This window comes from Panthera pardus, unplaced genomic scaffold (genome assembly GCF_024362965.1).
Source record: "Panthera pardus isolate Hobbes unplaced genomic scaffold, ASM2436296v1 HiC_scaffold_27, whole genome shotgun sequence".
Lineage (NCBI taxonomy): Eukaryota > Metazoa > Chordata > Mammalia > Carnivora > Felidae > Panthera > Panthera pardus.
In genome coordinates this window covers 68,204,568-68,219,819 of record NW_026526843.1, presented here as the reverse complement: position 1 = coordinate 68,219,819, position 15,252 = coordinate 68,204,568, and the positions used below count along the sequence as shown (strand labels likewise).

At 52.6% G+C, this 15,252-nt stretch overlaps 3 protein-coding genes across 5 annotated transcripts; 1 reads left to right on the top strand and 2 right to left on the bottom strand.

The window, feature by feature from the left end:
• The first annotated feature begins 391 nt into the window (after positions 1-391).
• Positions 392-7,650, top strand: FOXO4 (forkhead box O4). The gene is made up of 3 exons (XM_019428656.2): positions 392-1,265; positions 4,769-5,828; positions 6,155-7,650. Exons 1-3 carry the CDS (start codon positions 804-806, stop codon positions 6,160-6,162), a joined length of 1,530 nt encoding a protein of 509 aa, XP_019284201.1. The 5' UTR covers positions 392-803; the 3' UTR covers positions 6,163-7,650.
• A 474-nt stretch (positions 7,651-8,124) lies between these two features.
• On the bottom strand, positions 8,125-10,712 carry CUNHXorf65 (chromosome unknown CXorf65 homolog). Of its 3 annotated transcripts, XM_019428657.2 has the most exons (6): positions 9,989-10,540; positions 9,779-9,865; positions 9,462-9,593; positions 9,079-9,147; positions 8,492-8,598; positions 8,125-8,267 (listed from the first exon to the last, which is right to left on the bottom strand). In XM_019428657.2, the coding sequence occupies exons 1-6, from the start codon at positions 10,011-10,013 to the stop codon at positions 8,160-8,162; spliced, it is 528 nt and encodes a 175-aa protein (XP_019284202.2). In that variant the 5' UTR covers positions 10,014-10,540; the 3' UTR covers positions 8,125-8,159. The 3 variants fall into 3 exon arrangements, with proteins under 3 accessions (XP_019284202.2, XP_019284205.2, XP_019284204.2); XM_019428660.2 differs by lacking the exon at positions 9,779-9,865 and having other exon boundaries at positions 9,989-10,712; XM_019428659.2 differs by lacking the exon at positions 9,079-9,147.
• A 66-nt stretch (positions 10,713-10,778) lies between these two features.
• On the bottom strand, positions 10,779-14,546 carry IL2RG (interleukin 2 receptor subunit gamma). The gene is made up of 8 exons (XM_019428661.2): positions 14,378-14,546; positions 14,004-14,157; positions 13,605-13,789; positions 13,218-13,357; positions 12,640-12,802; positions 11,967-12,063; positions 11,640-11,709; positions 10,779-11,299 (listed from the first exon to the last, which is right to left on the bottom strand). The coding sequence occupies exons 1-8, from the start codon at positions 14,490-14,492 to the stop codon at positions 11,114-11,116; spliced, it is 1,110 nt and encodes a 369-aa protein (XP_019284206.2). The 5' UTR covers positions 14,493-14,546; the 3' UTR covers positions 10,779-11,113.
• Positions 14,547-15,252: the final 706 nt, after the last annotated feature.

The window sequence follows — 15,252 nt, the reverse complement described above, 5'->3', positions numbered from 1 at the left end:
GCTCTCCAGCCGCCCTTATCGGGCTCCTGGCCGCGAAGTAGGACGGGAAATGTAGTCCTTAAGGCCGACTAGGGTGGCACGACTGAAGAACTCGGTTTCCCAACTGGCTCTCCAGGCGCGTGCGCAGATGGCTGCCCCGGCGAGTGGTAAACAGAGACGTCAGGCGGGGGCTGCGGCTGGGAGCAAAACAAAAAGGAAACCCGGGGGGCGGGGGGTGGGGGGGTTGATAGGGGAATTGGTGCGGGAATAGGAGAGGCTGGGGCCGCGGGGACGTGGACCCCATTAAGAGTGGAGGGAAAGGAAGAGGCGGGGGGAGGGGCAGCTAGGGGAGGGGCAAGTGACGCGGGGGAGCGGGGCGTGGGGGAGGGCAGTGATCCGGGTGGAGGAAATTTGGGAGGAGTGTCCGGGGGGCAGCAACTTAAAAGGGGGAGGGAACCGCGGCTAAGGAGACGTTTGGTGATGGGAGCGCAATGTATGAGGGGATATGGTGCCTCAGGTTTAAAAGAGCAGGAAGCTGAGTGAGAGGCTGGAAAAAAAGTGCCTTCGCTAGGCGGAGGTTACAGGTGGTGTCTCAGAAAGAGCTCTGAGGCTGTCCGCTTGTAGTCGAGAAAAGGATCAGAGAACTGTGTAGAAGGGACAGCTTTGGGGGCTAGCGTTCTGGGGCGAGGGGGAAGTTCGCGACTTTCTGAGGACCGGCAGGAATGTGCCTCCTGGCCCTCGGTGCTTCCCCCCTGGGGGGAGGCATCGTGAGGGACTGTGGCAGGCTCCTCTGAACGCTGAGTGGCGGAGGTCCAACTCCACGTATGGATCCAAGGAATGAGAATTCAGCCACAGAGGCTGCTGCGATCATAGACCTCGATCCCGACTTCGAACCCCAGAGCCGTCCCCGCTCCTGCACCTGGCCCCTTCCCCGACCAGAGCTCGCTACCGAGGCGTCCGAGCCGCCCGAGCCGCCCGAGGTGGAGCCGGGTCTGAGAGAGAAGGTACACACGGAGGGACGCTCAGACCCGATCCTGTTGCCCTCCCAGCTCCCCGAGCCGGCAGGGGGCCCCCAGCCCGGGATCCTGGGGGCTGTAACAGGTCCTCGGAAGGGAGGCTCCCGCCGGAATGCCTGGGGAAATCAGTCATATGCAGAACTCATCAGCCAGGCCATTGAAAGCGCCCCCGAGAAGCGACTGACACTCGCCCAGATCTATGAGTGGATGGTCCGCACTGTGCCCTACTTCAAGGACAAGGGTGACAGCAACAGCTCAGCAGGATGGAAGGTAACTATGACCCCCTTACCTCTGTCCCAATACCATCTGCCCTTGGGATCCCTAGCCTCCTTGCTGCCATTCTGGGGCCCCTTTTACGCCCCCACCCGAGAGACCCACCTTCAATCATCAATTACACATTTGCTTAGGACATAGTATATACCACGCTCAGTGCTTGATGCTGGAGGATGGCAGATGAATAAGACACTGTCCTTGCCTTGGAGAAAATTGAATTCTCTGCTCACTGCTCAGCACTTCCAGCACTTTGGCTTGAGCTGCCCCAAACACTTATTCCCACAGAGAAGTCTTTATCCTATGTACAGCAGGAACTGTGTGGATTCCCCACATGAACCTGGCCTTCCCTCCTCCCCCACCTCCCACCCCAACACCTTTTCTCCCATTCCTGTGGGATTACTTGGATTCCCTGCTTGCTTCTCAATACCTCAGGGTAGAGGTACTGTTCAAGAACTCCTCTACCCAAGAAGAGGAGGTAGAGTGGCATAGGTTAAAAAAAAAAAAAGGTGATTTTCATGGGGTAAGGTAGCTGATCTTACGGACCAGGAGGGGAAAAAAGGGGCATGAGCTGCTACCTGCCTCAGTTTACCCTGTAGTGCTAAGAAACTCCCTAGTAAGGTGCTATCTAAGTCTGGGAGGGGAAGAGTTTTCATTTACTGTTGAGGAATATTAGTTACAAAAAGAGAGAGAGAGAGAGAGAGAGACAAGGCTCTGACTTTAGAGCAAAAGGTTGGGAGTTCTCTTGGCCTTCCATGAAGAAACTGTGAGGAAAGATCTCACTAGATGCTCGGAAAACTTGTCCTGAGAAGGGGCCCTAATCGTGAAACGGGGAGCTTCAACTCCTTGACATCCCGCACCCCCGTAGGTGGTGAGATCAGCGTACAAGAAAGTACAGAGGGTTGAATGAGCAGAGGGTCCTCCCCTAGGTAGAGTAGATGGAGGGAGGGATCAGATCTGCAGTATTCCTAGGAGTTGGGCAGGACAGAAAACAGGACAGCTGACTGAGACCCTTGGCACTATTTCTGGGTAGACTGCCATGCCACAGTCTCAGCTCATAAAGAGCTCCCTCCCCTCCTTGGACCCAGCCTACACAGCTGTTTTTTCTTTTCCCTTAGGTTCATTTTCCAGGATAGAAGAAATAATCATGAGTTGTTAGTTATGCTGTGGGAGTGTAGTCCCTCCTTATAATTTACACTTATTTGCTGCTTTTTAGTTTACAAAGTAGTTTTGACATTTTTTGTTTTATTAATTTTCCCAGCAATTCTTGAGATTCCACGTTTTACATACTGGGAAACTAAGGTATGGAAAGGTCAGGAAGCTCACCTAATATCAGTAGAGTGAGGACTTGAACTCAGGTCTAACTATAAATCATATATTCTTTCTGCTAGCCCATGCTGCCAAATTCTCTTCATTGGGCTGAGTGCTGGGCCTTCAAGGCTCTCATTCCCCACCCCCCACCCCCACTCCAAAGAGTAAGCTTCACAGCCTGAACTGGCTTCTCTGGGGATGTGCTGAGATTACTCCCACCCCACGGTGGGGGGGGGGGTGGCACTCACTTAGAACAAGAAAGCTTAGTTTAGGTGGCTTGGGGAACAATTACCAGTCACTCCCCCCACTTCTAACAGGTAAGAATTATAAGGAGCTGACCTCTCCAGGTAGGAGGTTGTACTAGTTCTGAGGCCTAAAGGAGAGGGGATAGAAGAATGGGCCTCATGGGTATTGAGTGTGGAGAAAGGAACGGACCTTCTCAGCAGACCCAGAGTTAAAGGATGGAAGGGGTGGGGAGTCACAGTGCCAGAAGTCACAGTGGTTCTCAGTTACTAAGGATGGATGGTTACTGTGTAGGTGGACAAGTGGGATTCCTCGAAAGAACCAGGAGTACCAATGTAGCCAGTGTGTTTAGGAATGCCATTACTGAAGTGTCCCAGGGAGACACGGAGTTCTTTGCCTCAAGAGCCCTGGAACAAGAAGCTACTTAAGCATCTTTCCCCAGGCAGAGGGTCTCCTTATCTGGAGCACCAGTCAGAAATCAATTCATGTGTTTCTGACTGTCCATAGCCTCAGCCTCTAGTTTTGCTCCAAGCCCTTCTGGGCTCCTCCTGATTTTCCAAACACTAAAGAGCTCCATGTGGGAGGTCAAATGCCCCTAAGGTTGGAGATCTTAGGCACAAATTCCTGAGGAGAAGTAGGGGAAAGGAGGTAGGAAAGAGTAGGGAGGTGGGGGGGGGGGGGGGGCGGGGACACAGAAGGATGGTGTAACTAGCCTGGGGCAACCAGTAGCAATAAGCTGCTCTGGGGGCTCAAGAAGCTACCAATCTCAGCTCCCTAGGCCCCTGAGGAAAAAAAAAAAAACTTATCTCTCTCAGAATATCAGCAGTGAGGGAGAAAGGGAGAACAGAGGGAGGAAAGGAGGAAGGGAGAACATGGAGCTTCCAATACCCAAAGCACTCCAAAGCCGATAGAGCCTCAAGGGGCCACCCACCAATAAGGTAACATATCGATTATGTACTGGCAGCTTGGCACTCTGAGGGGGCCACCGTTTGAGGGCTGCCTGACTGGACAACATGGCCTGCGCCATGGGCACTTATACTTGATTCGTGTAATTGCATGAGATGGTAAATAGTACAATATAGGTTGGGTAAGGTGGTGTAGAACAGATTAAAAATACCACACAAGAAATTTGGCAGCAGCAGTCAGGAAGCCACTTAATAGAAGAGAGGGGACTTCTGCTTGGTCTTGAGGAACTAGCAGAATTTACTGAGGGGAGATCCTTCCTAGGACAAGGAATGTGCCTTGTGGATTTGAGGCACAGGTGAGAAGCCTGGCCTGAGTGAAGTTGAGGGTGTGTGCCCAGTGATCGGGAGGAATCAGGAACAAAGGAATCTGCAAATCCTATGGAGAGCTGGGGCTCCAGTGCCCCATGGGGAGTAGAGCGCCAGCTCTGTTGAGGGTCCAGCCCCTCAGCCTATTCAGAGAACTGGCTCAACACAGGGTCGGTCAGTCCTGGGCCGGTGTTACGCCACTTTCCCGTAAACTCCACCCAAGCCTCCGCTCAAGGAAAGAGATTGGAGCTGTGGAATTCTCTTTCCCCACCTAATCCTAGCTCTTGCTGAACCAGGAGTATGTCTCCCCAGTGACCACCAACACCAGACAGCCCCTCAGAGACCTGGGAGGAGTGCAGTGCTGTGAGCTTTTCCAGAGCAGGCCCAGTGCCCTCTGCAGTAGGTTGTTACTCAGGCTGTCTCCTGGGCCCTTGTGCCAAAAAGTCTGGAGCAGAGGCTGAGTGTCTTGCCTTTGGGTGGGAACTGTGTATGGTCTCCCCATACACACACCCTCCTTCCCTGCCCCTACCTTTGCCTGTTCTCCTCTGGATTTGGATAGCTCTGAGTTTGGAGGAATGCCCCTGCTATGTCCCAGCGTCCTTTGAGGCTGGACTGCTGGCCACTGACCTCCCCTGCACGTACCTCATGCCCCTTTCCTCCTGCCTCTGCCCCCTCCAGAACTCGATCCGCCACAACCTGTCCCTGCACAGCAAGTTCATCAAGGTTCACAACGAGGCTACTGGCAAGAGCTCTTGGTGGATGCTGAACCCTGAGGGAGGCAAGAGCGGCAAGGCTCCCCGCCGACGGGCAGCCTCCATGGATAGCAGCAGCAAGCTGCTTCGGGGCCGCAGCAAGGCCCCCAAGAAGAAACCAGCCGTGCTGCCAGCCCCGCCTGAAGGTGCCACTCCGACCAGCCCCGTTGGCCACTTCACCAAGTGGTCAGGCAGCCCTTGTTCTCGAAACCCTGAAGAAGCAGATGTGTGGACCACCTTCCGTCCACGAAGCAGTTCAAATGCTAGCAGTGTCAGCACAAGGCACTCCCCCATGAGGCGAGAGTCTGAGGTGCTGGCAGAGGAGGAGATACCAGCCTCCGTCAGCAGCTATGCAGGGGGTGTCCCTCCCACCCTAAATGAAGATCTGGAGCTGTTAGATGGGCTCAATCTCACATCTTCCCATTCCCTGCTATCTCGGAGTAGTCTCTCTGGCTTCTCTTTGCAGCATCCTGGGGTGACAGGTCCCTTACACACCTACAGCACCTCCCTCTTCAGCCCAGCAGAGGGGCCCCTGTCAGCAGGAGAAGGGTGCTTCTCAAGCTCCCAGTCTCTGGAGGCTCTGCTCACCTCTGATACACCACCACCCCCTGCTGATGTCCTCATGACCCAGGTAGATCCCATTCTGTCCCAGGCTCCGACACTTCTGTTGCTGGGGGGCATACCTTCCTCCAGTAAGCTAGCCACAGGGGTTGGCCTGTGTCCCAAGCCCCTAGAGGCCCCAGGCCCCAGCAGTCTGGTTCCCACCCTCTCTATGATAGCGCCACCTCCAGTCATGGCAGGTGCTCCCATCCCCAAGACCCTGGGGACTCCTGTGCTCACACCTGCTACGGAAGCTGCAAGCCAAGACAGAATGCCTCAGGATCTAGATCTCGATATGTACATGGAGAACCTGGAGTGTGACGTGGATAACATCATCAGTGACCTCATGGATGGGGGTGAGGGATTGGACTTCAACTTTGAGCCAGGTATGGTACCTCTTAATCAACAGTAGCATCTCACAACCTCTGGCCACCCCCTAGGTGCCCAGCTAGTCCCATGAGCTGAGCAAGAGGGAGATTTAGAGCAAGGAGTAGCTGGAGCTCCTGGGGAATTGGGAGGGTATCATAGTGGAGAGGCAGAGTTTCCAGATGGGACCTCCAGGCCCTTCAGCAAAGCCCACCCCTAGCATTAGCACAGGAAAATGTGTGGGGAAGGGCTGTCTCTGTTTTGGGGGCGTGTGACCTTAATGGTGGAAAGTTGTCACACCCCAGATCAGCCTCTTACCTTGTCTTCTGTTTTCTTCTTCCCACAGATCCCTGAGCCATGGCTAGAAGCTTTGTCCCCTGCTTCAGAGGTGGAGCCAGGCGTGCCCATATCCACTCTTTACCCTTGACCCTTCCCTGGGAATTTGGGACCCTGCTTTAGAGCTAGGGTGGGGTCTGCTCACACAGGTGTTGAGGAAATTAGAAAGATAAAACTGCCCCATATGGTAACTATGGGGGGAGGGAGGGAGGGAAAGGGGTGGGGGAAAGGGAGAAAGGGCTTATTCTCACTGTGCCAATTAGGGGGTGAGGCCCCCTCTTGGGAGCCTTCCTAGGCTCCCCCCATTCCCACTCCCTAGGTTTTATAGCAGGGGTGGGCAATGCTGTTGGAAATGTGAAGTCACCAGTGGCCTTACCCCTGCCTTTGGGAGCAGGATTTTTTGTAGTCTTATCTGAGCTGGTCCAGGCTAGGTTAAGCCTTGGATTTTTATGCAGTGGCCCCCTAGGCCAGTGGTGTGGGGTGGGGGGGAGGGTAGCAGGGACATGGAAGGGCCAAGGTCTGAGCACTGGAGAGGCTCACCAGGCCAAATCACCCTTGGAAGGCTGCAGATCACAGAAAGGCTTTTTATAAACTTTTAAAGAAATATAAACACAAATATAGAGATTTTTAACAGTGGCAAGGTGCTAGTGGTGGGGAGAATGCTTTTTTTTTTTTTCTTTTTGAAGGCTTTGTCATAGTGACATGATACAAACACTACAGACATTACTCGGGGAAGCATGGGAAATGGGGTGAGAGAACACCAGGCCGACAGAGAGCAGGGGGCAGGGGAGCAGCAGTGGAGAGCAGGGGAAAGAGCTCCAGCGACGATGACATGGAGACGTGGAGATGTGGAGAACAAGGTCTGGGCAGAACTAGCTTAGAATTTCCCTATGGAAAAAGCTAAGCCAGGCCCCCTCATTCACCTTGTGTCTGGGAGCATGTGGTGTTCGGGTGCAGCCACACTCTCCAATGACCCGCTGCGGGTTAGTGCTATGGTGGGAGAGTGCATTGAAGGCCTGGAATTAGTTTGCGGCCGGGGGAAGGGGAGGGGGAGAAGAGGGAAGGATTTAGGGTGGTAAAGTTAGGCACAGAGACCTCCCTGTTCCAGGCCCCTGACAGCTGTTCCTGCCCTTCTTCCCCTTGCCTGACTACAGGGGTTATGTGGAAGTGTGTGTGGTGGCAGGCAGGGGGAGGGGCAGAACAGGGAAGGGGGAGCTGGGGAGCTTGGCTGAGGGTCTGGGAAATGAGCGGGATGGAGGGGAATGTGGATCAGGTTTACTAGCACCTGCCAGGGTGGCCATCTGGGGCTCCTTCTCCACCCCAGCCCCCAAAGCAGCCCCTCCCCCAGTCCCCTTTACATTGTCCCCTCCCCCCGCCCCTGCTGTGGGTTCCCATCATTTCCTGTGTCAGCGCCTGGCCTACCCAGATTGTATCATGTGCTAGATTGGAGTGGGGAAGTGTGTCAAATCAATAAATGAATAAATTCAATAAATGCCTATAACCAGCTCTGGTTTCTGCTGCCTTTCTGCTCCCCTCGGATAAGGGGTGGGGGGGTGGGGGAAAGGCAGAGGACTGGCGGGAGGGACAGCAAGGAGGCAGAGAAGTAGGGGGTTGGGGAATTTCAGCAGGAGGAGTCGGTAGATTGTGGAGGCGGGGAGGGAAGATGCCAATCCGTCACCTAACCCCAGCAGTAGTAGGCAGGCTCTCTGGATAGAGTGATAGGCCTCTCTGGAGGGGAGGTAGTTTGGTTGGAGAAGACCCCACCTCCTACTCTGTCCCTCAAAGGCTCATTGTAGGAGACTTCACGGTTTTTCCTCACCCCCACCCATGTGCTCCCCCACCCCAGCCCTCTCCTGCCACTCTTCCCCACCCTCAGAACCTCCACGGTGCCTGGGGCACACTCAAGCCTTGGTACAGATATTGGGAGACGGTGTCTTCTTGAAAAAGGGGCCTCATATAAAATTCCAGCAATTCCATACCTAATATTACTGCTCTCACTTGGTCACTTTATTCAGTTAGCGATGTCTATCCCTTCTACTGAAAACGTCTGCTCTGGTCTTAAAGGTCAGACCCCTGCGAGGGGGAGGGGGCCCCTCTTTATCTGATCTTCCGGTAGACTTAGACTGGAAAAGGAAAACGTCCATAAGTAGATAAAGAGGCCCCTTCAGGGAAGCTTTCTACAAACTAGGGTCAGAGGCAGGCCAAAAGAGGTTGGAGGTAGGTCTTGGGCTTGGACCTTGGACTTGGAAAGGAAATTCATTCCAGGGGGCCAAGGTGCAGGAGGCTTGTGTTGGCTGGGAGGGAGGGGGGAGTGTGGGGGGGGCAGAGCACATTTGGGGAGCCTTACTGGGGCGTTCGCAGTGGATTCGATTGCAACGACTTTCTTGGCTTCTTGGATTTTAAGCATTTTCAATCGATTCTTCTCCATGACATCACATTGTGAGCGCAAGTTTTCTAAGAACCAGGAAAAGGCACCCCCCATCCCCCCTGCCTCTGAGGACTAGAGATCTTATCTACCCATCCCATCCCTCCCATAATTCCGGTGATCCCTTGGAGTAATGGGCCTAAAGCTAGGCTGAGGAGTGATCTGAAGGTGCCTAGGTTTTGCTCTTTTCATTGCAAATTGGGTCACCAAGACTCCAAGAGAAAAGGATCAAGAGCAAGATGGAAACGATGGGGTTTTGATAGGGAAATATATCAAGACAATGCTTGAGAAATGGGGGTGGGGGTAGGGGTGAGTGACACATACAACTTCATCTGATTTGAGCTACACATCCATCCTAAAGTGGACCTAGGCTGTATTCCCCTTTTCCTAGGATCCTGTGATCCTACCTGCCATATCACACCATTCCCACTCTATACAGAGAATATACTATATCATCCAGCTACATAAGGTCTTTTCCATGTTTCTCCTTCCTCCATCATGTTCCTTACCGATTAGCTCAGGTTCTGGATTCTTCAGAAGGGGCACAAAAGCTTTGTAGGCATTCTCTAGTCGGGTTCCTATGAACACAGCAGTGTGCTATCCCCAGCCCCTGCCACCCGGTCTCTACCCTTCCAAAACCCAAGATGTCAGGACCCTAGCACTCAACACGACCTTGAGCTGATGTACCTTATTTCCTCCACTCAAGACTAATTCTAGGTGGGGGGGGGCATAATATGTGTAAGCCTACCCTATTGTCATAGAGGCAGTGCTCTTTCTTAGGCAGTCTAGAGATGGTCAGTTTGGATCTGGTTGAGGGGACCCTATGCTAAGGACAAGGTTCACAATCCATTTTGAGGGCCTTGCACTCTCAGGAGTGCTCCCAAGCCTCTACCTCGTGCTCCACGCTCCACCTTACAAACGTAGTAGGTGCTTCGAGCTGTAAGGAATTTGCTGGCATAGTCTCCAGGGGTCTTCACGAAAAACATCTTCATTGTCCCTGTTTCATCACACAAGTCGATGGTGTCTGGAGGGAGGCCATAGGGTAATTGGGGCAGTTAAGGAAGGAGAGTGGGATCCTATCCTGAATGGGTTGGAGAGAGCTGTTAGATTCAAGGAGCTCTCTTCTTGCCAGTCAAAGGGCTTGGGAGCTAGAAATGATCCTACTTACTTCTGACCATCTGCCATCAGTCCCCTCCCCCAACTCCTCACCTGTTTTAGGCAACCCTACTTTTCTGCGGGTGTAGTGCATCAACAGAAGGACAGAGCAATTGATATTGGCCAGAAACTGCTGATTATCTGAGAAGACATGGGATGGGCCATGTGGCCCTTCTCTAGTTATACATGCCATCCCTGTGATCTCCACTGCTCTCAAACCTCCCAGGCCCTACACACAGACTCCAGCTCTGTGATGCCCCTCACCTCCATGTGTGATGAAAATGAACATGCTCTCAAGATCTTCTCACTCTTCAGATAGAGGCCTGATGAGTCATTTGGAAGGAGAGTGTTCTAGAGGTCCTGGGGGAGCTGCAAGTGGGCCCATATGATTGGGGATCTAGAGAGGTAGATGGATTGCATAGGCCGAAGGGGCCCAAAGAGAGCTACTGGCAGTTGTGGATAACCAGCATCCCTAGGGGTGGGGCCTGAGGCTGCAGTTGAGGGATTATGAGGTCAGAAGTGGTATGTGTGGCAGAAGGTGGAGTAAGGATAAGGAGAGAAGAAACTGAGTGGGGTCTGTGAAAGATTTGCTGGGAGTGGGAGCACCACAGTAAATCTAACTCTTTTTTTAAATGTTTATCTATTTATTTTGAGAGAGAGAAAGGGAGAATATGAGCAGGGGATGGGCAGAGAGAGGAAGAGAGAGAATCCCAAGCAGGCTCCGCACTGCCAACACAGAGCCTGCTATGGGGCTCGAACCCACAAACCATGAGATCATGACCTGACCTGAAACCAAGAGTCGGATGCTTAACCGACTGGGCCGCTCAGGTGCCCTGGTAAATCTAATTCTAGAATGCATCCTGGAAGGAGTGCAGGACCCCTAGAGAAAAGCCAAGTTTCTGGAACAGTCCTGTTCTCTAGTTCATTTGTGGTACTACTGCTTCCACATCGTGAGTCTACAACTCCTTTTTCCTACCGTCAGCACCATGCCTCCCCCGCTTATTGCACCCCACGTTTCCCTTGCCCCTGCCCCAACAACAGACATTCTTGATGATTATCAACAGAAGCTTTATTTCTCATTGATTCAAGAATAATTGAAGGGTAGATGGAAAAGAGGGAGGGAAGGACGGAGGGATGGCGGGGAGAAACAATCCTGTGAGGAAGAGGGGCTGGATTGGGGAAGATGAGAAACCCGGTTCGGTTTGGGGGCAAAGGGCCAATTGGATGATAGGAGAAATTGAATGCGGGTTGTGGGGGGGGGGAGTTATAGGGGGCATAAAATTCAGAATCAGCCACAGGGGGGCGAGGTGAGCATTGGACCCAGGCTGGCTGGATGAAGGGAAGTTAGTACAATTTAGGACTACAGGACTCTGGGGTTTTGTCAGGGTATCAGGGCTCCGGTTTCAGGGTGTAACACGGGGGAGCCCAGTAGGGGCTATGCTGGCTGCAGGGGGAGCCCCCAGGCCCCTCCCCTGGAGCCCCTCCTTTTGGCGGAATCTCACTGACGTGGCAGAGCCATTCACTGTAGTCTGGCTGCAGACTCTCCGCCAGTCCCTTAGATACTCCACTCCAGGCCTAAAGACAGATATCTCCAGGTCAGGGGTCAATTAGGGGCAGGGAGTAAAAGACCCAGGCTCTGTGCTAAGGGAGCTCTTACAACGTCTGCAACTGCAGTGATCACGGAAGGGACACACAGACTCTTGGGGCCCCCAGTACCACTGTTTCCATCTGCCTCAACCAATTTGTAACCAGTTCTTCTGTGTGTCTCCATCCAGCCCATCCCCCAATCGGTTGGCCACATCCTGACTGTTAGTGCAGGCCCCCTCCCATTCCCTCTGCTCCCCATACTCTGTCTGACTTGCTGGCAGGCAGTCGCTAGTTGACAAACTGCAGTTGCCTATGACAATGTTCTCACCGAAAAGTTCCCGTGATATTCAGTAACCAGATCCTCTAGGTTCTTGAGGGTAGGAATCCGGGGCATCGTCCTGACAGAGGAGAAAGAGGGGGCACAGCAGGTTATGCTCTTTTATTATCTGTCTCCCAGTTCTCCCAGATGGAATGAAGAAGGGATTCTGTGTTCTCTGTTCCTGTGGCTTCCTTCTAGCACCATGCCCACTGGAGTGATCCCTCATTCCTTACTGTCCTGCCCTCTATTCCTGGAGACCCTGTGATAATCCTCCTCTACTATTTATTCCCAGCGGCAACCCCCCACCTCATCTTCCTGGTATATCTGAAATCTCACCGTTCCAGCCAGCAGTACACACAGATAAGGCTAATAATCAATCCCACGGAGCCAAGGGGGATAAGCACAGCTTCCATTGCAAACAACAAAGGATTCTCTATAAAAAAAAAAAAAAAAAAGGAGGAGAAAGAGACCTAACATTTGTAGTGTCCCTACTATGTGCCAACATTTGAACAGCCCCAACTTGGTGCCTGGCGCAGTGCTAGACACGGTCCGTATACTTAATCTTCATGACTCCTGAGAGGGACAAACAATTGTTATCTCCACTTTACAGATGAGGAAACAGAATCAAAGAGGTTAGTGATATGCCCCAGGTCAAAGAGGCAGTAAGTAGCAGAGGTAGGTTTAAACCCTAGATCTGTCTGCTTCCAAAGCCATCTATCTTTACCATGCACGATTTCTGGGAGTGCTGTAGGGGAATCTTATACATTCTATATCCCCTCTGCCTCCTTCTCAACAACCCCCCCCCCAACACACACACACACTCCAACAACATACTGACCCAACCCTACACAGAAAAGCCCTGCTGCCTGAGGGTTGAGGTTCAACAGTGAGGGGAGATGGGCCACCAAAATTGGGGGCTTAGGGGTGAGCGGTAGAGCAAAAGGCAGAGACGCTAGAAAGGTTGGGGTGCTGGGTTCGTGGGTAGGGGGGTGCCTTAGGCCCATTTTACCCTTTGAAGTATTGCTGCCCCAGTGGATCGGGCGGCTCCATTCACTCCAACGCTGAGCGCTTCCACAGAGTGGGTTATAGCGGCTCCGGACACGGAACGTGTAGAATTTCTGCCCATCCACGCTAGGCAGAGAGAAGCTATGTCTGTGGTCCACTGATTGTTCCTTGGGGAGAAAGAGGGTGAGGGAGAGATGGGTGTCTAAAAAAGAAGGAAGAATTAAAACTGCTGCCCCTCCCCACATGTCATCTGGTTCTCCCCAGTTCTTCTCTCCTCTCTGGACTGCTCAAGCCACATTGCTCCCTTCACTGACTAGAATCTAATCCCTCCCCTCCAGATCCCCTTGAAGGCTTCCTTTTGTTTACTTGCTTAACAGGCATTGAGGAAAGTATGGGTACGGAAATGTTAATGGAAAGTCACGGGTGTTGATAGGAAAGGGAGTTGGATGAGGGTGGACAGAGCAGAGGAACTGGGAGGCAGAGGACAGGAGCTTGACAGCAGGCCCCCCTATGTGGCTGATTGAATACTTTATCCCCATTTGCTTGGCCTCAGCTGCTACATTCATAACCCCAGTCACTCACTGTCCAGCTGTGGTCCCAGTCACTCCGGTACTGCACAAGGTGCTCCAGACAGTGGTCCAAGTGTCTGTTACTCCAGGTCAGTTCTAGCTGGGTTTCACTCAGGTTGCGAAGCGTTAGGTTCTCCGGAGCCCAGGGGATCACTGGAGATATGCGTGTGTGTGTGTGTGTGTGTGTGTGTGTTCATTCCCCTGGCCTAGACAAGTTAGGATCCTGAAGGTAATGCCCCTGATCCCTTCTCCCTTCCTTTATTGGATCCCTCGCCTCCTCCTTTCTGCCTAAGTACCCTTAAGGTGAAAGAAAACCACTCTGGACACTCCAGCACACCACAATATTTCCCCGGCACCCCCACAATATATCCCTGGACTCTTGATGCCCTTTCCCCATTACCCAGATTCTGCAATTTCAGCCTCTGTGTGGACTGCCTCCTGGGTTCCCGTGGGTCCTGGAGCTGGACAACAAATGTTTCATAGAGATGTATCTCCTCTTTTTGCAGCCAGCAGCCAGAAGTGATCCCTCCAGAAAATAGATAGTGGCCACACTCCTGGACTCTATCATCATTGGAGTTCTTGTACCTAGAGAAGGGTTGAGAGGAAGAGGAACAGTGGCATAAACTTGGGGACTACAGATAAGACAGCCCAGCCTCATCTCCGAACTGACGTATGATTTACCCCATGAGAAAATGGTAGGGAGGCTGGGATGCTGGCTACCCTCTTTCTTGGTCCCCACGAAGTCCCATCCAGCCCACCTCATCTTACTCCCCTGTGCTCCCCTCTTCCCTTCTCATACCAATAGTGCAGAGTCAGGTTGGTGGGATGGGGCTCAGAGCTGCTGTTCCAAGTGCAATTCATGTACTCAACATTGAACACAAAACACTGGACCTCTGGGAGGGGCAGAGTGGAAACACTGAGGGCCTCAGGGGGTGTAGCGGTCAGGAAGAAATCTAGGTTGGGGAGAAAACGAAGTGGGGGAGGGGAAGACAAGAAATGATGGTCAGGAGAAGCAGCAGCAGGAGGCAGAGAACCCTTCCCCTTTCCTTCTACACAGTACTCTTAAATTCTACCCGCATCATTCTAACGTCCCATGGCAGGTTCAAGCTTTCCGTAAGGCCCCTTCCCACAACCTCTCTTCTCACCAACCCCCTTCAGTCCCAGGTTTCCCACCAGCTGTGATGTCTTCATTCCCATTGGGCTTGGGGCCTGTCGAGTTCAGCCCCACCCCCAGCAGAGGCAGCTGCAGGAATAAGAGGGATCTGAGTGGCAATGGTGGCTTCAACATGGCGCTTGCTCTTCGTTCCCTGGGTGTCGACTGTCAGGAACCTGGGCCCCTCACCCATTACCCCTCCCCACCCACACATTTCCTTCTGTCATAGCTTCCGGTGGAAAGAACCTTAGAAACCAGGGCTTTACAGAGGGTGTGGCAAATGTGTGCTATGACACAGGCTAAATCCTCTGGGAGATTAAGTGTTAATCTAATCTGTAGGTGTACCACCACCGCTGTAAAGTGGCATTATAAGTAGAGACTGAGGGTGGGCACACAATACTGTCACAGACTCAAGAATCCTCAGACCACCTAGATCCTGGGAAGGATCTGTTCACCACCACCAGCATCACCATCACCAGCATCACTCCCAACCACCTTCTCATCTAAGTCATTTTATCTTGTAGAGTGGAGGGTCTGGACCTTCCTCCCCCTCCTGTGCTATGCTCTTTCCGGGACTCAGTCACCCTGAAACCTCAGTCAAAGCCCCACAGTCTTGGGTGGAAAGTACAGTCTTGGCTCCTGTGGGCACATGTATAGCTGTCTTTCTTCTGACCTGATCCAAACCAGAATATCCACCCCGAGCTGCTGCCTGATCTGGGTCCCTGTTGAGACTGGTGAGGAGGTCTGACTTAGAAGTAGATTCTGGAAATGGAGGAACAACAATACTGGCTTCGAACTCATCTTCCCCTAAATCTGCTTCTCTTCCTGTGTTCCCTATCTCAGTTAATGTATCATCACCCTCTCAGTCACCCAGACTTGAAACCTCAAAATCGTT